The sequence below is a fragment of the Liolophura sinensis genome, chromosome 1 (genome assembly GCF_032854445.1).
Source record: "Liolophura sinensis isolate JHLJ2023 chromosome 1, CUHK_Ljap_v2, whole genome shotgun sequence".
Taxonomy (NCBI): domain Eukaryota; kingdom Metazoa; phylum Mollusca; class Polyplacophora; order Chitonida; family Chitonidae; genus Liolophura; species Liolophura sinensis.
Genome location: NC_088295.1, coordinates 12996402 through 13019879, shown reverse-complemented (window position 1 = coordinate 13019879; position 23478 = coordinate 12996402). Strand labels below are relative to the sequence as shown.

At 41.7% G+C, this 23478-nt stretch overlaps 1 protein-coding gene across 1 annotated transcript; it reads left to right on the top strand.

Annotated features, from left to right (window-relative positions):
* Positions 1–833: 833 nt before the first annotated feature.
* Positions 834–20032, top strand: LOC135481918 (uncharacterized). The gene is made up of 4 exons (XM_064761696.1): positions 834–1712; positions 13937–14017; positions 15821–15958; positions 16163–20032. Exons 1-4 carry the CDS (start codon positions 1493–1495, stop codon positions 16417–16419), a joined length of 696 nt encoding a protein of 231 aa, XP_064617766.1. The 5' UTR covers positions 834–1492; the 3' UTR covers positions 16420–20032.
* The last annotated feature ends 3446 nt before the right edge of the window (positions 20033–23478 follow it).

The following is a 23478-nucleotide window of genomic DNA, read 5'->3' as shown; positions in this document are numbered from 1 at the left end:
CCTTTCAGCCCGGTAGTGTATAACTGATTCTAAACGTTTTGATTCCTCTCATGCAGTCACGAGATAAAAACTGTTATTTGACAGGTTTAATAACCTTGTCCACTGGTTCAATGATGATTCTGAAAGAACACCATTAGGTCCTCTGTGCTGTTAGTTATAACAATGGATGCGTCCGACATAGGGACAAGAGATGTCGAGTGTGCAACGGGTGCGTGTTTTAAAGCTGCTTTGATTTAACTGGGTATAGGCGTGACGGATGTACGTTATGGGCAGACATTTGGAACGTTTTGACCTTATCAAAAGAGATCTTACTCGCTTCTGGCATGGACCATTGTGTTCAGTTCAGTAGAAACTTTTGAACTTGTGAGAATTTACTATCACACAGTTTTGATATTACTTGCGCATGGACACATGACGTCCTTCAGATAATTCTCCTACAAAAAGAGCATTTATAGAACTTTTTTTTATTTACTGAGTGTTGTGGCGCCTTTCAACCAAGGGAGATAATCTGTAAGTAGGCCTATCAGTATGTATAAAACAAAGTAATCCACAAGAGCCATTATGTATAGACCTCTGCTGTGCAGCGCATGGCGGTTGTACGATATCAATTTCTAGGAAATTGCTCTAGTAGACAAGCATTAGGATTCTAGAGTCATCAAGTAGTTGCGATAAAACAGCCGATTAAAAGGTCACAGAAGGCATCGGTTGGGAAGAGAGGTCTACAATGAGCTCATTACTGTGACTGGCTCATCAAAGGTATATAGGGACTATCGACCAGGACTGGTGAATAACACAGCACAGCAGCTGACGGAGGACCAGTGTCATCACACACTTCACGAGGAATGCCAAATTTATTAAGCTACAGGTCATTTAACTGGAATGGGCTGATGGACAGTGGTGAACATTTATTATTGGGCGCCTGGGCTTGGGATAAGTCGCAGCTTTGCCAACTGTGTATACAATGACACACGTCTTATTTATTGCTCGGCGTGAGCAATATCACGTAATACTGTTTATTCTGTTTGTTTAGATCATTGTGGCAAACAGCAGACTACGTAGTACTATCTGTCCCAGTGAAAACTACGATCAGTTTTGTACATTGTGTATATTTACCAAACAGCAGCTGAACCACCGGGCTTGGCTATATGACATACATATATGAAAGATGATATTGGGAGGTACGCACGAGGTTTCAGCTTAGCTCAGCTGCAAACCGCTGCATACCTCTCTGACGGATGGCAGGAGGGGAAACGTGAAATCCGCTCTGACGAACACTACCAGGTTAGCTGGAAAAGAGAGCGCGGCTGACCGTGGAAAAGGCCCAGTAAATAATTGAAACCACAGGCGGAGAGATGGTGCAGTGAAGATCAGCTGCACCGTACACCTGGTGCTGTGTGCGGGTCGGGAGAAGAGCTAGAGAGAGGAAGAGAGGCTTGTCACTCGGACAGCTTGTCTCTCAATAAGTCCCTCTGTTCACAGACTTCCATACAGGATGGGGGCTGTGGCAAGCTACGAGAAAAAATTACTGATAGGTGTAACTATTGCCACCCTGGTAGGTTACTTGATGCAAATTATAGCCATCGGAACTAACTACTGGCTGATCGTGGTCTTCCCAGATGTGGCTTTCACCAATTCCACCGTCGTGGTTCGTACCCACTCGGGCATTTGGGTGACCTGTGTGGTGGAGTGGTCACGGGCGACCGAAGAAGAGGGTAAGTACTCTGGGGGTGGTGTCTCCGAGGCTCACACCCCCTCCCATCAGTACAGTTGCACTTCGCAGCATTACCCAACCACTGGTGGTAAACGACTCCAAGGTTCAAAAGATGTGTTAAAAAAAGTGCTAAAAAAGTTTTATCTACGTGAGCTTTATGTATGAGTATTAGTAGTTGGATTAGTGAGAGGCCCAAAATGGCTTGTCTAGTGTTGTAGCCGAGCCAAGAGCTGTTCAGCCATCGGTATGAACGGTCTTGTGCAATTATTGTGTTTCGTGTATTCTTAAAAGATTTACCTGAACATGGCTCTTTCACAATAGAAAATTTAAGGTGGGCCGTAGTGACGAAAATGCGTACAAATGCTGCCTTAGGCGATGGATGAAATCGGGTCATGGTGGGAGAGAAATCCAGGGTCGTGATGAGTAGGATACCCCTGTATGGGTGCCCTGACCTTCGCCTTCCTGTACTACTGTGAGTTCATCGCTCTCTGTAGATACTATGTCGGTATAGCAAACCAGTCCCGTGCATGAGACCCTGGTATTACAGGCATGGGTGGGGATTCTAGCCCCCAAATCTCCCATCCATCAGATTAACCTAGATCTGTATGATGGTGTTTTCCCAACTAATCACTACACTATTAAGCACCTCTCCTCAAACTACCTCTTTTGTGCATTCAGACGTAATAGCTCGCTAGTTGTCAGTGTGTTATGTGGGACAGATAGCTCTGAACACCCGTCGACCAGACACGCGGGCGTTGTTTAATAGCTCATCTGTCGTCGATATCTATTGTCGACGAATACCTCTACTACTTTACTTGTCCTGTATCCGTCATTTATTGTATAGTACACGAATAAATTGCCAACTGTTGATAGTGGCTTTGATGGAAAGCATCCTCTATTCATACCGTCAGTCTCGCATGTTAACAACTGTCACACTCCACCTATTTAATCTGAATGCAGTATCAACTCTTTATATATGTAGTGTCTCACCTGGTAATACACCCTGCATACACACTCATAGCACTAAACAACTATTATATCCCATTCAACATATACCAGGATGTTTTGTTTAACGGCCAACTGGTTCTTTTGATGACAAAGGGGAATACGTATAGCCACTCCTTCCATTGTGTCTTAAATTAGACGGCCCCCGGTTAGAAACAAAAATAATTTAGTTGTGATACGCTTTTTTGAGTTTTTGCTTAATGGGGCAAAGAAAACTTTTTACTTGTTTTTATCCTGTCGTCGTAAGTACGTCGTGTTCATACAGGTACATGTATATTTTGACATTATTGATATTTGACACAGAGTTGATTATCTCCTGTCACCAGCCTAATTTCTGGAGTCTTTACATAGCGCAGTGAAGAATCGTAACTGTAGATAATAAAAGTTCCATACAGAAATGCCACAACTCTAGTTGTCGCATTTTTTTTAGATTTGGAAGTCATTTCTTTTACACCGTGCGAAGCAAATTTGGAACAAGTGCATTGCTGTTATTGAACTACAAGGAGCTTTGGGCTTTTTAAAGATGCATAAATGTATGCCAGTGAAGCTGTAGATAGATGGTTCCTGATGCAAGCCCTGGCAAGAGGTATTCATAACCCCAGCCATCGATTCCATCATATTCGCATCTCACAGAATGGATATTGTGGGTAAGCATGACAAGTTTGGGTATTCAGGCACCGGCTTCGATCGAATTAATAGCTACTCCTTATCTGTGAATGTAATCAGGAAGCATGTATCCGTTAGGTAAACAAACCATGTGTCAGACAATTCCACAAGAACATTTTCCCAGCCCGTTGGCTTGTTCTTTGACAAACTGGATTATTGGCCTACGTTAGCATGTACTACAGCCATTTTTATACATCCACTCCAAATAGTTCCCATAGATCCTATATTACTTCGTGTCATTACGGTGACAACGGTAGTATTACAGTAAAGTGTTTTTACTACAGGCTGATAACGGAAGCAAAATTACGGCGTCATTTGAATTAGTGAACTGGTTTAAATGATTACGCCTTAGAAACGACCAACAAGTTTTAAGTAATGCCCGCGGGGCTTCCGTATGTACTTGTATGTGAGTATGCTTTGGTTTATATTCGTCAGACCTAACAATTTTCAGTCATATGACGACGAGGAATCATTAATGCACATATAATGTATTTTCTTGGGACAGGGCGAGCCTATGCCTCCAAAGACAGCAGACATTATACCAACCCAGACACAAAGGGCTAACCAGGCTGTATTATTGCTCTAATCTCTAGTAAACGCCAAGCAATTCAGCAACACATGCAATTTTACAGGTCTTTGGTATGACCCGACCCGGGTTTGATTCCCAGGCCTCTCGTCTTTGAGAGACCTCCGTGTTCGAGTGGCTCGCGTATTATCGTAGTACTAGGCCTCAATATAGCTTCTCACCAATGCGATTGCTGTGAGTTCAATTCAGCTCATCTTGCCTTCGTCGCCTGTCTTCCGCTTTGAGGAGGCGTGCATGTCATCAACCTGTGGATGATCGTAGGTTTTTCCCGGGCCCTGCTTGGTAGTTTACCACCCTAATGCTGGCCACCGTCGTATAAGTGCAATATTCTACAATGCGGCCTAAAATACCAATCAAATAAAAGGATAAATAAATAAATAAATAAGTAAATAAATAAATAATATCCGCATGTGATAGTGGACATTAATGATATTTCAGTAATCACGAGACATTTTAAATTTCTTGATGGATTATATTTCAAGAATATGATGGCTAGCGTGTGGTGAAACGCTATGCGAATAATACACAGTTTTGGGAAGGAGGACACGATTGCTAATTCTGAGTGAAATACTAGTTTGCCGTGATTATCAGGCAGACTCAGAAACTTCCGACATCTTTGCCATACAATTATAATTTAAATTTGCCAAACTTCTAGACCTGAGGCAATAAATTGGATAGAGATTACCTGAGCGCTGTTTCTTATGAAGGAAATGTAATCTACAACAGAAGGTTTATGTCTTTTAGGACCACTAATTATTGAGTTAGTTGAGTGGTGATATTGTATAGCTAAATTATAGGTCTACTAGAGAGCATTGATGGTAGAGCATTTAAGGTAACAGTGATAAGGTATGTCAGTTAGCATTGGTGGAAGTAATTTTTGACATCACTGATGAAAGGCATGCAAATTCCCTTAAATGAAGGAGCACGCCAGCTAGCACTAATGACTGGGCCCGCAGTAAGTGATGTCGAAGGGCTAAGCGCCGGATAAGGCAGAAAGCGCTGATAAAAGAACATGGGAGTAAGCAGTAAGGGTGGCACTAAAAGGACATGACTATATGCGCTTTTGGGCATTATAACAGTAAGCATTGATGGACAAACATGTCCACATGCGCACTAATGAAAAAATGACGCACTGAGCAGTGATATATTGACATAGCATTAAGCGCTCATAAAATGACAGCACGCTCTAATATAAGCAGGGATGGAATGACAACCACTAAGCACCGGTGAACAAACCTGGCAGTAAGCACTGATGATTAGGCCTTAGAGTAAGCGCTGATGAATGCTATAACAGTAGTGGGTACTGAAGAAGTGACAGCTCTACGCATTGTTGATTAGACCTGACAGTATGTGCTGATGAGGGCTATAATAACAGTAAGTCACTGCTAAATAGACATTGTGGCTTGCGCACTGATAAAGCACAAAGCACTGATGAAATGACAGTTTTAAGCACTGACAGTATACGCTGATGAAGAATTTAGCAACACTAAACACTGGACATAGGACCCAAGAGTGGTAGCTGATTGAAAGTGTAACGATAAGCCACGATGAATGACAATTCGATAAACGCTTATAAAGGGTTTGCAAGGAAGCACCGAGAGCCAGACATCTTTGTCCTATATGTTACTTTGTCCTTTGACCACTTCGGTCGTCTAATGGTTAGAGCATCCACCTAGAAGTCAGGAGACGTGTGATCAGACGTGTGATCAAACCCAGATCGAGTTATACCAAAGACTAAAATGGCATTTGTTGCTGCCTCGCTTGGCACTTAGCACTACGAGGTTAGAGCAAGGAAGCAACACTTGACCCGATGGCTGTATAAAGTGACTAGGTGCATGGGGTGTCATGTCTGGTGTGTTCGGCATGCTACTTCAGTTGTGGGCAGCTACAAGAAGACACAGTATATGTATACACACTTAAAGACACCTCGTCGTCATATGGCTTCCAAAATTGTTAATCTATGAGTCGAAACAGACATCGATAGATCAGCCGTCAACCAAGATGGACGTTTCAGACCAATAATTGCAAGGCCAATCATTTCCTCAAAGGACGTGTAACACAAACCACTAATTAATTAAGAAAGTATATAAAATACGAAATTGGGACGCTATCATGCAAAGAAAAACAGTCAACAGTTTTCAGTGATGTTGGAAAGGCACAAGGTACTAGACGAATGAGTGAAATCGGTGTTACGATCGTGTACCATTCTAGTATATAAGTTGTCGATAACAAAATATGTATCTCAGTAGCGCTTTGATTACAACTGTCCAGATATCCAACGTAAATCCCCAAGCATTCATACATCATTGCCCACTGACAAGGCAGGAAAGTGCAGGATTGTGTATATTGTGGAAAGGTAACGATGCACAGTACGAATAAAGATAAAACTCTATGCTTATTGACTGTTAACAGGTAGTCTCCATCGACCATACATGCTACTTCAGTGGAGAAAAATAGCACAACCAACATTTCAAACTCGATGGTTACCAGGACAGGAAGTATGTCGATCCGGTCAGAGCGTGTCTGTTCCGCAATTTTGTAGCCATGTGTTACCTATTTATTTTACAATAGCCAAACGGCAGCTGCTTATTGAAAGTTCCGGCAGGAACTAGCTACCTTTGTGGGGTCTGCAAGACTTTAAACCTTTAGCCATAGTCATAGCCATAGCTGGTATCTGCTGTTCGTGAGTCACCCTGACATATATTCAAAAGTATCAACTTTGTCTTCAAGCTTGATGTGAATTGGTCAACTATGGGGTTTGATGGTCAGCTCGTTTGTCCGTCCATCACCATTTTACATTTTATTGGCCAATAGCTGTTCTTGTGATATCTCTTAAAAGAATCGGCAGAATTTATTAAAGTTTAGTTTGAAGTTTCATGATAAGGACAAGTGACCAGTTTTTAGGATTCGTCTGTCCGTTCGGTTGTCGTCAGTATTCTGACGCTGCAGCAGACAAAAGCTTGTCTGAGAGATATACCCGGAACTGCTGGACAGAATTTACTCAAATTTAATTTGAGGCTTAATTATAAAGGGCCTAATAACTGGTCAACTTTCCATGGGGTATATGTCCGTTTGCTCGTTTGTTTTTCTGTGTGTAGTTTGACAATGAAGCAGGCAATAACCTTTTCCGTTTAACATCCCCATGTAGGGGTGCTTGGGGAAATTTAATCAACTCTGGCTTGACACTTAATTACATTACAGCTGATCAGCTTTTGGGGCATGGTTGTTCCTTCCTTTATTCAGTGGTCTGATAATTTTTTGGGCCTTAAGTATTAGCCAGCAATTGGAAGGTTTTCTTGTCATCAGTACAATTACAATGCTGTGATAATTTCCAGAACAAAAAGTCAACTCTGATTTTTTCATCAAAGGGAATTGTATTTGATTTAGCCCGAGGATAAAGCTCTACACGATTTAATCATTCATAGATTTAATAAACCTCAGAGAAGCTGTGCAAAAATGGTCCAATTTATTTAACATGCACTTTTCTTCTTTGTTGAAACTAAATAATGGCTGTAAAAATATTGTGTTTGGCCCCGTAACATCGTGAAAATATTAACTGATGTTGACAGCAGAATGAGGTGATAAATGATGATATGATAAGTTACAGGACTCATACAGTGCACTTTGTTGGATCTGGTGGTAGTCACGGGATGTTTACCCGGCCAGACCGCGGTCCTATTGACTTTTATGATGTGCTCGGTGGTGCATGCTATCGGTAATAAGAATCAGAGGTTTATTTGATAGACAAGAGGAGTTGTTGTTAAGGTGGAACCAGTGCTTGTTCTGGGAACCATGCTTTGATGAGTATAGTGTAATGGGTATACTGGGTACATTATTAACGTTGCAAGAGGCACGAGTACGACCAAGTGCATTCATGGTGGGGTCTTGGATGATTTATTTATTTCAGCATGGTTCCCCTTTTCTCACATTCCCAGTGTTAGGGGCTGCATATTCCACTTTACCCAGGACTAGGGTTTACATATTTCGCTTATATCAGGCCTAGGGGTTACATATTCCGCTTTTCCCAGGGCTAGGGATTGCATATTCCGCTTATTCCAGGGCTGGGGGTTACATACTCCGCTTATCTCAGGTCTAGAGGCTGCATATCCCGCTTATCCCGGTGTTAGGGGCTGCATATTCCACTTAACCCAGGACTAGGGTTTACATATTCCCCTTATCCTAGGGCTAGGGATTGCATATTCCGCTTATTTTAGGGCCGGGGGTTACATACTCCGCTTATCTCAGGTCTAGAGGCTGCATATCCCGCTTATCCCGGTGTTAGGGGCTGCATATTCCACTTAACCCAGGACTAGGGTTTACATATTCCCCTTATCCCAGGGCTAGGGATTGCATATTCCGCTTATTTTAGGGCCGGGGGTTACATACTCCGCTTATCTCAGGTCTAGAGGCTGCATATCCCGCTTATCCCGGTGTTAGGGGCTGCATATTCCACTTAACCCAGGACTAGGGTTTACATATTCCCCTTATTCCAGGGCCGGGGGTTACATACTCCGCTTATCTCAGGTCTAGAGGCTGCATATTCCGCTTATCCCAGTGTTAGGGGCTGCATATTCCACTTAACCCAGGACTAGGGTTTACATATTCCCCTTATTCCAGGGCTGGGGGTTACATACTCCGCTTATCTCAGGTCTAGAGGCTGCATATTCCGCTTATCCCAGTGTTAGGGGCTGCATATTCCACTTAACCCAGGGCTAGGGCTGCATATTCCGCATATCACAGTGTTGGGGGGGGGGGGGGGGGGGCTGCATATTCCACTTGAGGGCGGTATATGCATCGCGCTAAATATAATTGCTGCATTGGTACTGTGACATACTGCGATCAAAGTGTATCTTAGATACAAAAGTTTGAAAAACGAGAATGCTTAAATCCGCTTAACTTTAGAAGTCTAAATGATGGAGCATCTTTTCGCCGCTCCTTTGTATTTCTTCCGTATTGTTTGTGTTTGGTTTGGAAATTTTTTTATTATCGAACTGTGACGTCCATTATGGTTGAAGATAGGTGCAGGAATGCCTGTGATGACGCCTGTATTCACGTTTCGGTCGTTATGCAGAGTAATAACTTCCTTCGTCATCATCAGCTAATCCTAGCACGGAACCCGATGTGAATAAAGTGGAAGTATGAACCCCTACATACGTAATTTAGGCCGCAATGAAATCGTATCATAGAATCATATACACGTGATTTGGATATAGAGACGAATGTGAATCAAAACGATTAATATTTCGCTCAGCGTGTTGTTGAAATTTGACAGGTCATGAAAACTCCATGCTCTTAGCTGTATCTGTTTTAACTGCGGTTACAAATTCATACCAGTTATTATGAGACGGAATATTGCATTAAAAAGGACTATTCAAAAGCTGTATGCATGCTTCAGATCAATCCAATATCAGGATAGCGTGGATTACGCCACGTGATGCAGGAACGCTTAACACCACATACTGATTGCAAAGCACGTCGCTGAGTATCGTGTAATTAGATGGTTTCACACCATGAAGTAAATGTGTGCAATGCTATGGGGTAACTCTCGAGGCGAACAACACTAAAGAAATGATATTACCCACACATATCTCATAGACCAGTATTGTAAAGCCTATATATATGTACTGTACAATCTGCTTTTCTCTAAACTTTGGCGATGAAAATGTTTTTGTTACAAAGGTATAGATGGCATCTTACATAGAGACTCCAGGGCTGCAAGGCGCCGAGGACAACACTGGAAGGAGTTGGGGAAGAAGGCGGGGAGGGGGTGGGTGTGTAGAATGTGGAGGATGAAGAATCACATTTCCTCCTTATTACAAAATTGAAAGGGCTTGTTTAGATTGTGGCTTGCAATATATCCGGCTGAACATTTGATGAGGCCATAGATTACGGGCGGTCCGGGCAAAGCTAACCCTTTGCCTTTGCTCCTCTCAGCGTGCACAAATGGCATGCAGCGAGACGAGAGTCTGTTGTGGCGTGCCGTGAATAATTTAGCTTTGTTAGAGGCATTTTCTCTGCTGGCATGTTGTGGACCGAAATAGCACTCACTATAGTGTGTACACCAGTAGAATATATGCTGTTCTTTATGTTGAGTTCTGGAGGTTTCTCATTCGGCTAGGAGTAAGTACACAGGATTATCGGAGCCTGTACCCGTAACAGATGTTATAGCACTTGCATGGAGTTCACGTTCATTATCTGTATTCACGTCCAAGGGATGGATACCTTGTAATACACTTTCTCTTGCATGTGGCAAGTTTGTGACATAAAACAAGGAGGGAAGATGTGGGTCAGAAAAGTGTACATCTAGCGTATTTAAATCAGTTGCAAACGTAGAAATCCTTTCCTGTGATTCTTGTTCAAAATTCGAGATGTTGTGTTGAAATAAAACTCTACTCTTTGTGAACCCTCGATTGGTTAGTTTTCAGTGGTCGAGGGCAAGGAACTAACTGAATTACGGTTTGGGCCGTGGTGGATGTTTAAGGTGTTGTCTGTTAGACAGATGCGTGATGACCCAGCGACCCACACTACTCTCTCTCCTCATAACTCGTGTAAATGTCAAAGATAACACGGGAGCATCCCTCCTCCCCGCCCCTCCCCCCACTGGTGATAGAATGAGCTAATTGCAAGGCCCCTGCATGGCACATCGTAAAAACCGTGCATGAAGAAGAGCCATGATGTAACCGTGCATGAAGAATAGCCAAGTTGTGCCCGTGCATGAAGAATAGCCATGTTGTAACCATGCATGAAGAATAGCCATGTTGTAACCATGCATGAAGAATAGCCATACTATAACCGTACATGAAGAATACCTGTGTTATATATTTAATTAAACTGTTAGCTTCATTATGCTATGCAACGATCATCCGAGTACTGGCTCGTTTTATGAGTATGCCCCATAGGTGCTAAACGTAGTAGCTCAGTTGGTTAGCGCGTTAGCGCAGCGTAATGACCCAGGAGCCTCTCACCAAATCGATCGCTGTTCAAGTCCAGCTCGTGCTGATTTCCTCTCCGGCTGTACGTGGGAAGGTTTACCAGCAACCTGCGGATGGTCGTGGGTTTCCTCCGGGCTCTGTCCGTTTTTTTGCCACTATAATGCTGGCCGCCGTGGTATAAGTGAAATATTCTTGAGTATGGTGTAAAACACCAATCAAATAAATAAATAAATAACATAGTAGTGCAATGTACTAGTGTACGGTATGACTTAATGTCAAGTTAGAATTATTTCCTATTGGTCCAAGTTACTTGTACAAGGATTTAATATCTTATTAAAATATAGGGGATATTCTATCCATGTGCACCACAGCTGTTAAGATTCTATAATTTCAGTTAAATAAGCACCTAAACATCAGATGAAGGAATGCGGCGTAAGCATCCATCGTTCATGGATTTGATGTGATGAGTGAAAAATGACCTGGCCTAAGTCGTGTATATCTTCTGTCCTTTCCTGTTCTCAAGACATTTATGGATTCAATGAGGCTTACACCTGATCAAACGTCCAGCGTCAGTTCAGTGGCATGACTGCTGCGGCAGCGCAGCTCCGAGTTCCTGTAAATTAGTCAGTGGCTTTTTGGGTTGATTTTCCTGATATGTTTGATTGGTGAATAGTCTGAATAGCATGGGTTGCTGATAATCGGGGGCTGCAGAGTATCGGTTTTGCAGAAATGTCAATTTCAAATGACGTGGAATTGTACAGTTCTATGAATAATGTGACTGCAATAGGAGGCTTATTTGGAAGTGAATCGCACTTATAGCTGACACTGTTCTTATTCAACGAGGTCTTGCAGTTTGAAACATTTATGAGGATGTAAAGCCTAATGCATAAATATACATACGATGTGTCATTGATGTACGATTCTACTGGGATATCACCTTGATCAAATCCATGTGATACTTTTGATATAACCCGCTTGCTCGTAAAAACCGCAAACCCACTGCTCTGAATGCATGTGTTATCCACTATCTGTTATCTTTGGCTTAACTATACCAAACCAGTTTAGATCGATTCGGGAAAAACACGTTGAATATTTCACATTAGCAACCTCGTAACAGACTATGTATTGTTAACAAGATATCCTGTCCAGTTGTACAGGGAAAACTCTGAGACAGGGGGCCTTCTGGGGCCGCGACAGCTTACAGCCACACAGGAAACAACGCCATCTTATACACTGCTATGAGGAAAGGAAATGACAGGGATGCTGTTAACAAACTAGACCCAAGGGACCGATGGAACTAATGGCTTCACAGAAGTGGGGACTACAATGGACTCTGAACGATGACTCAACAAGCACCGTTACACACGTTTCAGGTTGACTTTGGTGTCACCGAGGCGATCCTGAAAATGCCTTTGAACCTAATGTTTACCGTGAACTAGTTGAATGAATAAATAATCCAGGCCTAACGGTAGTATGTCAGTCGTATCAAGTTCAAAGGCATACTAGCTGCACAATTAAACGCACAGTGGTTGTCAGGGTATCGTGGAAATCCATTGGAAAATCATTCAGTCAGTCAACCTTTTGATAAAGTATATCCCGCTTAGAAACAGATGTTTTCCATCACTGGCCTGTATAGGTGCACGAAAATTCAGTTCCATAGATAATTTCGACGAAGTATCAAAGCATTCCTAACACATGCAACCCTAAGATTTCACACATAAAGGTCTGTAATATATAAAAAGCGCGCCTCTTTCAAGAGAGTGGCTGCTCGTGTACACTGGGTGTTTTAGCACGTATCCACTTCTCACGCTGAGACTTGTGGATTATGCAGAATGTAGATTTGTGACTGTGTACCTAAGTCCGGCGATACTGACGGTAAACTGTTGAGTTTAGTCTAAACTAGATATAGACATGCAGCGGCATGCCAGAGACTCTGAGCATTTCGTCTGTATTTTTTCTTTCAAAATTGTTTGGCAGAATGTCAAAAGGCTTTATGGAAAGTACTGAAGTGCTTCTACCTCGAGCAAATACTACTGACTGAAGATGGAAACCCATATTTAACACAGGTTTAGGACAACCGATTGCGTTACTTAAGAACACCAACAAAAACAGACATGTATACTTATATACAAGGTTTAATGTGTAGAGAGGACGGATGTTGCTCAAATATCGCACACACTGAGCATGAAAGATAAGCTGCCCTGCCTACTTGAGGAAGGATGAGTGTGTAAGTTTAAACATCACCAGTCACTACGCGTATATGATGGTGTTGTCCGCTCCTCGAAGCCCGTGGGAGAACCTTCTTCTTCTGTAATACTCTATACAACATATTACAGTGCCACACACCCTGCCAATGCAATTAACATTATGTGTTCCCCATGCTGAGAGGTAAAGATATCCCTGCGGAGTGGTAATGTTGCGAACCTCCTATAAATCATCAGTATTTGGCGATGTCAGCATAAATGATATAGAAAGAGAGTAGGCTGGCCTTGTTCTTGCCCTGTAAATTTATTGCTCTGTCTTTGAGAATTTGGAATCTTACTTAAGAACCTTTCCCATAAAGGAGTATGTGCTATACACACATGTTATACAGACAAAGATATGTTCGAGTCGATAAGTGTGTATAATGAATTTGTAGGTTTTCGATGACCGAAATGACACATATGAGTTGATCACAAGTACGAAAGAATAAACTTCTGTAGTTATTTACTATTGTGGTTTCAGATCAGTTTTTGGAACTTCAAAGATCCCTGATATACGCGGGATTCACAAACCAGTTATGTTAAGAAGCTAAGAAGTTAATCACAGAGACATCTCTACCCTCACTGAGAAATATTCTGATCAGTTGGGGATAATAAAACTATGAACAAGGTGTTGCAGAATGATGTTTGTAAAGCCAGCCGAAATGTAGGCATATGTACCCACACGAATAGCGTATGTCATGTTAGACACTAGCTATGCTAACACTGGTTGAGTGGTTCATTGTGCGGGCGTCTGTGCAGTGTTAAACAATGTTATGTACTTGTTTATTTACAGAGGAATCGTGTGAGTCTCTCTCGATGTTTCCGACAGAGGAACAGCTGAAAAATCGCCCGGATGTAGATTCCAGGTTTTTAGGTATGTCTTCGTGTTACTGTGATTTAAATGTGATGACAAGACATCATTTTGAGTAATTCTAGACCATGGTGTGACGTTTAATAAACAGCTATTAATATCACCAATGATATGTAAGCATTTACATCAAGAGTTACAAAAACAGCCTGACTGAGATAAATTGGTCAGAAGCCGGATTTCACCGCTTCTCTGTATCAGTTTGTCAACTATGACATTATCTTTGATAATCTGGCTTTACCCTCCATGTTATAGTCTTATATTCATCTCCAAGGCCATCTTTGAAAGTATTCTTTCAATCTACACATTTCACGTTCGATTTCTGCATGTTCTGTTAAAATGAAATTAAACTAAATACTGACTAATTTAGTGGAAGAAATATCTGTATTGTGAACACTGTTAGATCGTAATGAAATACATTTTCCCCTGAGAGTAAGAAGTGCTAATCGTTTCTTCATTCCATTGCTTTAGAATGAGGCATTAGTGCCTTGAAATTGCCAGTATGTATATTTTATGATGTAACCCTGTAGTCCGAAGCCAGGAAGCACTGAGACCAAGTTTTGTTTGTAGATTCTCCTCGTTCTCCCTGGGTTTTTTTTAAAGCTCCTGACTTTTTTCATGATTTGTTTTCACAGTAGGTGGATTTTTTTCTTATGTGACGTCATAGCGCCTCATCGCTGAAATGTGACCAGCACTCCATCGGAGAACCATGCAAGTGTGATGTAGTGCCGCTAGCACAAAGCAAGCTATATTATACGCAACTAGCCGCGTGCTCAAAACCTTAACAACTCATGCAGCCTGAACTTTGGCCTTTTGCCATTACGGCTGAACCAACGTCTTGTTGTATTTTATGATAAGTCCGATGTTTCTGCAACAATAAGGCACCCATTCGGTCATTCAAAACTTCCCATATCATATAGCACATATAAACTGTGCTATTTCTTCCCGACTTGCCAGCCATGGTTCTCAGACTGATGAGTGAGCTAGTCTGGAACGCGTCTTTCTCTATTTATCATGGACGGAACCGATTATCATTTTCAATCGCTAAACTGTTTTGCCATTTCAAGCTATGTATTTCTGTATCAGCCCAAACGGATATGAATTCACTGTGATAGTTCTGATAGACTGTTCTAGAGTATAGATCACAGCACAAGGCAAGGAAGTGAGTGGTGACACCTGTTAAGATTTGTTGATTTGCATGTGCCAAAATACAGCTGTGCTTTAGATAGTGCTCAGGAATGCAGGAATTTTCGTACGACATGTGGTGGTCTAAACATACAATTCCACGGCATTGAGAATTGAAATTGTGCTAGATAACACTGACCCTGAGCGACCGTTTGAGACATTGATCATGAAGTAACTACATTGGGAATAAAAGGAAATAAACACGGACCTGTGCAGGCTAAAGCTTCCTCACAACTGATGTTTTCCACACACCGAAAAAAAAGCATTTTCAGCATCAATAGGAACTAATATATTTTCTAGGACTTCTCCTCCAATCAGCTTGTTAAGGCTATGGTTTGGTGGGTGCAGCAACAGCTTTCACATCTAAAAGTCGCCATTCTTAGTCGCCACTAAGTTTTCTGGCTTAAAGTCTGGATTAGGTCAAACTTTGCGGAAATTTGATCGGAAAACATTTTGCTTTTAGACAGATTTGGAAAATAGGAAGTTAGGAGAAAAAGCATTTAAGTTCAAGAAATCAGGAAAGAAAAAGCAAATAAGTTTTACGTTAGGTACACTGCACAATGCCCCTCTCAGACGGTATAGGTGATATGTTTGGAGTAATATTCGATATTTTTGCTGTTGTAGATTTTCGTCGGACTGAGGCAGCATTTAGCATTATAGCTATGGTAATAATGTTCCTGGGTCATTTTTTCGCACTGTATACGTTCAAAAGGCCTCGGTACATCCACAAGAGGCTAACTGGCTTACTTCATGTAATGGCAGGTGGGTATGATCTGGATAGATATCTTGTACATTTTGGTATCAGAGGTTGTCAAAACCTCTTTTTAGGTGTATGTACTATCACTGAAATTTGGTGAAAAAATTTTTTGTGTGTTTTCCTGGAAATAAATCCTTAATTTATTAAACCTGTTGGGAAATGTTATAACTAATCTTGTTACTGTATTCTTTTGTGTCTTTGCCTTTCAGCTGCTTGCGTGCTGGTTATCAACGAAGTGTTTTCAAATTCGGTGGCATATGCAAAACAGAGCCTTCCTCTTCGACATCCTCTGGGTAGTAATCAGAGTTATGGATTTTCTATTGTTCTATCATGGCTTGTTTTCGTGATTTACCTGATTGCCTTTGTGTGTTATCTCGTGTGTTCTCACAAACGGAAACACGAAATGGCGGATAGTATCGATGTTTTGGCTGATGAAGATGAGCCTGTTCAACTTGGCAGAGTGTAATTAGATATCCAGTCCTCTTGAAACAGAGCCAGTAGACTGACATCTTGAAATAAAAACTGGGGTGAAATAGAGGCAGCGAACTGACTCTGAGAACCAATGAGCTGACATCGTGAAGTGCAGCCAGCGAACTGACCTGCTTATATAGAGCCAGTCAACTTACCTCGTGAAGTTAGAGCCAGTAAATTCACCTCGTGAAAGCGAGCTGACCTGCTGAGACAGAGCCAGAAAACTGACCTTAACAAATACATTAACTGTAGTTTAAAGCCGTTAAGTGGACAAGTTGGTAAAACGGTGACAATTGATGTCAGCGAGGAGGCAAGAAAACAGGACCTTCGTACACAAGGTCGTTATAACAATACCACAGGTTCTGCTGAATTATGAAACACCATCTGGCATTACAATTCCATTATATAAGTAACATATACGACTTATGCTTGAGCATAGGATTCGAAAGACTTGGCCTAATTAAGACGCCATTACATGGAGCCCAGTGGCTTATACGTGATGATATTCAGAGGATGCATCTATGATATAAAATGGAAAGATAAAGTATGCTGCAAATCCACAACATGCAATCACGGAAAGTGTTTTCAGAGTGGCGTCAACTCAAACAGGGCTAATATGCAAGTAATTTTCCCGCCCGGGGACATGGAGTCGCCAAGCGATTGTTGACTTTGCCTTGACAAAGTGGGTTGATTGTTATGGCGGGGTTTGTCCTAATGGTGGGGAATGCTTCAGTAGGGGAGCGATTGCAGGAAACCTGGCTGTGATGGATACGGCTAGACAACCCACGGGAATCATAGTTTGGGTGGAGGTAAGGTGTCAGCATGAGAGAACTGGTCATGGGTTAGGACTAAAATCGATCGGTGTAGCCTTCCAAGTCTGAGAGTCATTTGACACATCCGCCATACGTCATTTCCTCAATATTCCTGTGAGACAAACTGTCGACGATAGGCGTTGCCATGAGTTGCCGACCTTAATTCATACATTGTCAGTTCTTTCTTAAACTGTGTATGGTATAATAATTTCCTTATTAAGCTTTATAGACTTATAGTTGTGTAGACTTAGGCAGGGTGAGCAAATGCATCTTGATGGTGTTTCACTGGTAATCGGCTAGGTTTTCAAGTCGTGTTGTACAGAAATTCTACATTTCTGCTTTCACTACGGCAGGGATTTGAGTGATGCTGACAGGAATGGACATTCTGGTGCTTCTATGAAACATACGATGTAACACCAAATGAACTGAAATAATTTACTCTGTATTTTTCTCTTACTTGAATTCTCTTGCCATAAATGCCACATGGTTATCTTAATTTATTTTGTTTATGACATATATCCTGAGCCCAGTTCACCACATTGGCTTCCAACATAAGTATTAAAATATATCTGTCTATTCAGACTGCTGTTATGCAATGATGAACGTTGCAGGTTGTTACAGGTGTTTTCATATCTGTGGGATGATTAGTGGAACAATTTATTGCATTGTTCTATAGTACTTGAAGAGTATTTGAGAGAAATTCATGAAAGATTTTTGTTAAGAAACGTATTCGCAGGACAAAAAAAATCTATGGCATTATTTCTCTGTACGTTTCACTTTATAGTGATTGCATTGGTCGTTTCTGTTGTGTCCCTGGGAGTCGTGTCGAAAACTAATCGTAGCTTTTAGATAAGCTTAACTGCCTTGATCATTTGCCTGATGAGTATAGACGTGCTGTAGCTAACGCAGTCAAATAACTAAAATCGCATAGTGAATGAATTGTGCCCTTCTGATTAATGTGCTTTTAAAATGATACCAGAGTTCGTATTTGACTATTGAATCTGTCCATTTTCCTACGGACATATGGGCAGTAACACTTGTGAAGATCATGAACTCGTGTATAACTGTGTCGAATCTGTATCACAGAAGACTCGTAGTGTATCTGGCGTGGTGTTTGTTGTGTGCCGCCACCTGTTTTACCATTAACTGTGTATACACCCCTCGTTATGCACTACAAAATCAAATATGCACCAAACAAATCTTCTCTCATCCTGTTGGTGGATGCATGTGGTTCAGAACAACAGTCTTGCTATCAAGCTTTGGCCTATGAATGCGGTTCATATCAAATGTCACACCACTTACATGTAGCTTAGGCCTTTGAATGTGTTTGAGAACAACAGTCACGCCAGTAACATGTAGTTTTGGCCTTTGAATGTGGTTGAGAACAACAGTCACACCAGTTACATGTAGCTAAGGCCTATGAATGTGATTCAGAACAACAGTCACACAAGCTACATGTAGCTTAGGCCCATGAGTGTTGTTCAAAACAACAATCACCCTTGGGTCTGTTGATTAGAACCATCGTCACACTGGCTAATGTATGCATATCTTCTTAGCAATGAGTCACTGCTAACAGGAACCTGTCTTAACTGTGACTTTGATGAAAAGTTGGACCCAATGGAGAACTGAATGGAGAACAAGGTCTTTATACTGCTTCGCTCATAACGAATCTTGATTTTGTGGTTAAAATGGTTTTTCAGTTCTCAGTATCTTAAAATTTTACTTTGACGTTGTTGTGGAAACGGTGCAGGCGTTTTTCCGTCGGAATACAAACACATCATGATATCAATATTATCCTAGCATTGGGTTTTAACGAGTTTTTGAAGTTAAGTTTCTTGTTAATATTATTTCGGAAAAGCATATTTTACTGAAAACAAAGGATCTAACATAGAAGATGTGATAGATTTTACAGCGTGGTTGCTACTCTTGTTCTGTGGATACCTGTAATATAAGACAGCTGTAAATACATATCGCATTTACTCGCTCTTTCTCTTCATTTTGTTCTGGGGATGCTAAAGTTTCGTACGGCAGCTTCGTTTTACACGAGCGTATTCGACTCAAACTACTTGGTATCACTGTATAGAACTTCATAAAATGCATTTGTTTGTTGCTGAAAAACATTTACTTAAAATGTCGCTTTCAGTCTACATTCAGCATTGTTCACATCCTGATTCTTTAGGTCATAGTTTATTCTATCTGTTTGTACATGCATGGTGAAACTGCATTTTATTCGAAACGTACATTCAACTGAGGAATTTTCATTTGATTTAATCAATAAGAAATTTAATCAATAAGGTGTTAATTTGTAACACCTTTCATGTACTCCATGTGTTTTCTAAGGGAAAGTGATTAAACCAGATGGTAAAGTGCTGGTTAATGTCCTCGTGACTGATTCATTCTTCCTCGTGACTGATTCATTCTTCCTCGTGACTGATTCATTCTTCCTCGTGACTGATTCATTCTGTTGTACAGAACAATCGTTTGTGCGTTTACCTTAGTTTCGATGTATTATCAGGTATGGTTAGTACCTTCGTGGTGCGAACCGTTTTGTCTTCCAATAACAATGGACATGAAACTGTCAATATGATGTAAGTATTCTCTCTTGCAACCTGTATGCATATTTTGCTATCAAAGGTGGGTTATTTTTGTACTGATTTGACAACCACGAAATTCCTATTCTCTCACATTTTATTATCATGATCTCACTTCCCGTGATGCACTTTGATACGTGTATTTCTGATATTTACTCTTTAATGCTTCCTTCACCCTTATCACATTTTTGCGAATAAATTGTTTACATTGCTTGTTGTTCATTTGTTCGTATCAGTAATATGCTAATTGCTGGATGATAAGCTGATTTTCCAGACAGAAATAGACGTATATTCCTGGACGGTCAGTACATATACAGGCGAAGTTTGGAAACTAATGGAAACTGCTAACACATCTTGTCTGCGCAGTGTAAGCTTCCACTTCCACAAATGGCTGCCTTAGTACACTACGTGGGGCCCCCGTGGCCTAGGGAGTGAGCACGCCAGAACGGTGCAATCCTTGATCGAGTCACACCTAAGACTTTAAAAGAGGAAGTTGAGCATGAAGGGGATAGTGCAACGACTGGTTGACCCGTATTAGTATAATGGCTCGGGCGGGGCGGCTTACTTGCCTTCGGTATGTCGTCTCAGTGAAGCAACACTAAATAAAAGAGCGGTGGAAATCCGTCCTGCAACAAGGAGGCACATTACACGTACATGCACCCTAATGATTCCTTCGTCGTCATATGACTGAAAAATTGTTGAGTACGACGTTAAACCCCAAGCACTCACTCACTCACTCACTCCTCTCCGGTCGTGCGTGGGATGGCCTCCAGCAACCTGGTCGTGGTCGTGGGTCTCCTCCTGGCTCTGCCCCGTTTTCTCCCACTATAATGCTGACCGCCTTCGTATAAATGAAATACTCTTGAGTACGACGTAAAACACCAATGATATAAATCAGTAAATAAGTAAATAACAATAAAATAACAATCTATAATGGACAACAATAGCATACAACCTGGAGCATGTACATTTATGTAGCCTATGAAGGATCAGTATTCACACACACACACACACACACACACACACACACACACATATATATATGAAAACTGATACTGAATGTATATATATAGTTTCGCATTATCCGCCAATGCCGTCGGTGTGAGTTCAAGCCCAGCTCATGCTGGCCTCCTCTCCGGCCATATCTGGGAAGGTCTGGCAGCAACCTGCGGATGGTCGTGGGCTTCCCCAGGGCTGTGCCCGGTTTCCACCCACAATAATGCTGGCCGGCGTCGTATAAGTGAAATATTCTTGAGTACGGCGTAAAACCCCAATCAAATAAATAAATAAATAAATAAATTTCGCATTATCAAAAAATTAACATCCTTTTTTGCTGGCCTAAAATTCACTTTGCGAACCAAAATCATATTAAGGGTTTTGAAAGAAAACACCATGGTCTTGTTCTCTGCAAGCATGGGTGAGGGCGTTTGCGCTTTCTAACATTCGTTTAAGTTCGTCTTTAACTTGCCAAAGCTCAGTGGTTTTCCCCGGGTTTCCAGATTTCCTCCAGCCGTAAAGCTTACAACCATCATATAAATGAAAGAACAACAATGGCGTTAAAGAACAAATAAACTGACCTGCCAAAAGAAACTTTACGAAACTTAACGTGAGTTAAATTTAACCAGCCTTTTCAGCAAATTAATATCAAATTATTATAGGAAAACATTGTACGAAGCATATTTCCATGTGCGAGAAGCGTCATATACGCCCACACGAATTTGTTTAGAGACAACGAAGAAAATTGAGAAATCAAGTGACCCATAGATGGCTGCAACTGCACGTGTAATAAGTGTATAAAAACGTGACAAACAGTGTGCTGGACTTGCACACTGACTAAAAACCACCAAAGTAATGCCTCGATTGATTCCTGAACGACACGAAAGGGCTCTGGGTATGGTATCCATGGGGGCCACCCATGCCCACATTGCAAAGACCTTCGGCTGCTCTCGTGCAACTGTGTCAATCTTCAGACAACGTTACAGATAGACAAAGTAGACATCGGACAGGCCAAGAACAGGCAGGCCTAGGGTAACTACGCCCAGAAAAGACGGCTACCTGCGTACATTACACCTGAGGAATCGCTTCCTGACAGTGACGTCATCGTCAATCAATGCCTTAGGTCACCGGGTCAGTCGGCAGACCGTGTCCAGGAGACTCATGGCTCACAGAATTAGGGCCTATCGACCATTCGGAGGGCAGTTGTTGACAGCCGAACATCGTTGCCAGATGTTGCGATTGGCTCGAATTGTAGGCCATTGACAGCGACGTGATTGGCAACGTGTTGTATTCACGGATGAAAGCCGCTTCTGTCTGTACCGAGCCGATGGCAGACAGCGAGTTTATCGTCGAAGAGGCGAACGAACGGCTGCATGATGCGTCCAGGAGGTGGTACCGCTTGGTGGCGGCAGCGTGATGGTGTTTGGTGGGATTTGTGGCGAGGAACGGACACCAGTGGTCATCATTTACGGGAACCTAACAGCTCAACGTTACGTGGATGAAATTCTATGTCCTGTTGTCCTCCCATTTCTTCAACAGCAGCCACGTTTCCCGTACCAGCATGACGACCCCAGACCCCATACAGCTCGAGTTGTGCAGAATTTCCTGGACGCCAACGACGTCAACGTCTTGCCGTGGCCTGCACGTTCCCCAGATATGTCCCCCATAGAACACCTTTTGATATCATGGGTCCTCGAGTAAGACAACAGCCACACCTTGCAGCCAACCGACAAGAACTGGCGTTCACTCTCCAAGATGAATGACAACGAATCTCTCGTCATCTCATCAGACGACTGACTTTTTCTATGCGTCGGAGAATTTTTGCATGCATTAAAGCAAGGGGTGGCCACACGCGATATTGATTGGTTTTGATATTGAGTGATTTTAAAAATAATCAAATTTTGTATACTCTGCCCATTGTTAGCCAAGATGGAATGGCCATTGCTCTGTTTGTTCACTTGTAAAATGATTTGAAGGCTGCTTTGTCCGTTCTTACTCAAGACTTTCAATATCTAAAGTCATTGGTCTTTTCAGCATATTAAACTTCAGTCATCTCGTTTTTTGCTTTGGTAAAATAAATTGATTTGAACTCTTTGTAAAGTTTCTTTTGGCCGTCAGTTTAAATGTGTATACCAGTCTGTCCTTGCTGAAATCACGGCTGGGAGACTTATAAAGACACTGCACTTTAAATGTCATGCAGAGTATGACATTTATATCAACAGATATAATGGCTGACTAATACCCTTACCTTTTGGTTGTCAATTTGGACTGGGATTTTGACATTTCTTGCTTATCAGCCTGCTGAAGATTGGTAATAATAATTTACTAGTAATAACAAAAAGTTGTAGATTTTTAAGGCAAAACATCCTCTGCCAAAATGTAGGAAATTTCCCCTGAAGTGTGCAGAAAATGGATTTTCATGTAGGTCTAGCTAGCGTCTGAACTGCTTACCAACAATGTTTCGTACTCATATTTAGCTTTTTGACAACGATAGAAGACAGCTCGGAATTGGTGTATACATCTGGAACTGGCACAACGCTGGTACGATAACATCATATAGTTTTATAAGAGCCTATGTTGTATGCACCTTTACAATGGTTGGCACATGAAATACAGCTTGAGAGACTCGGCTGTTCCATTCGGACGTGGATTCGT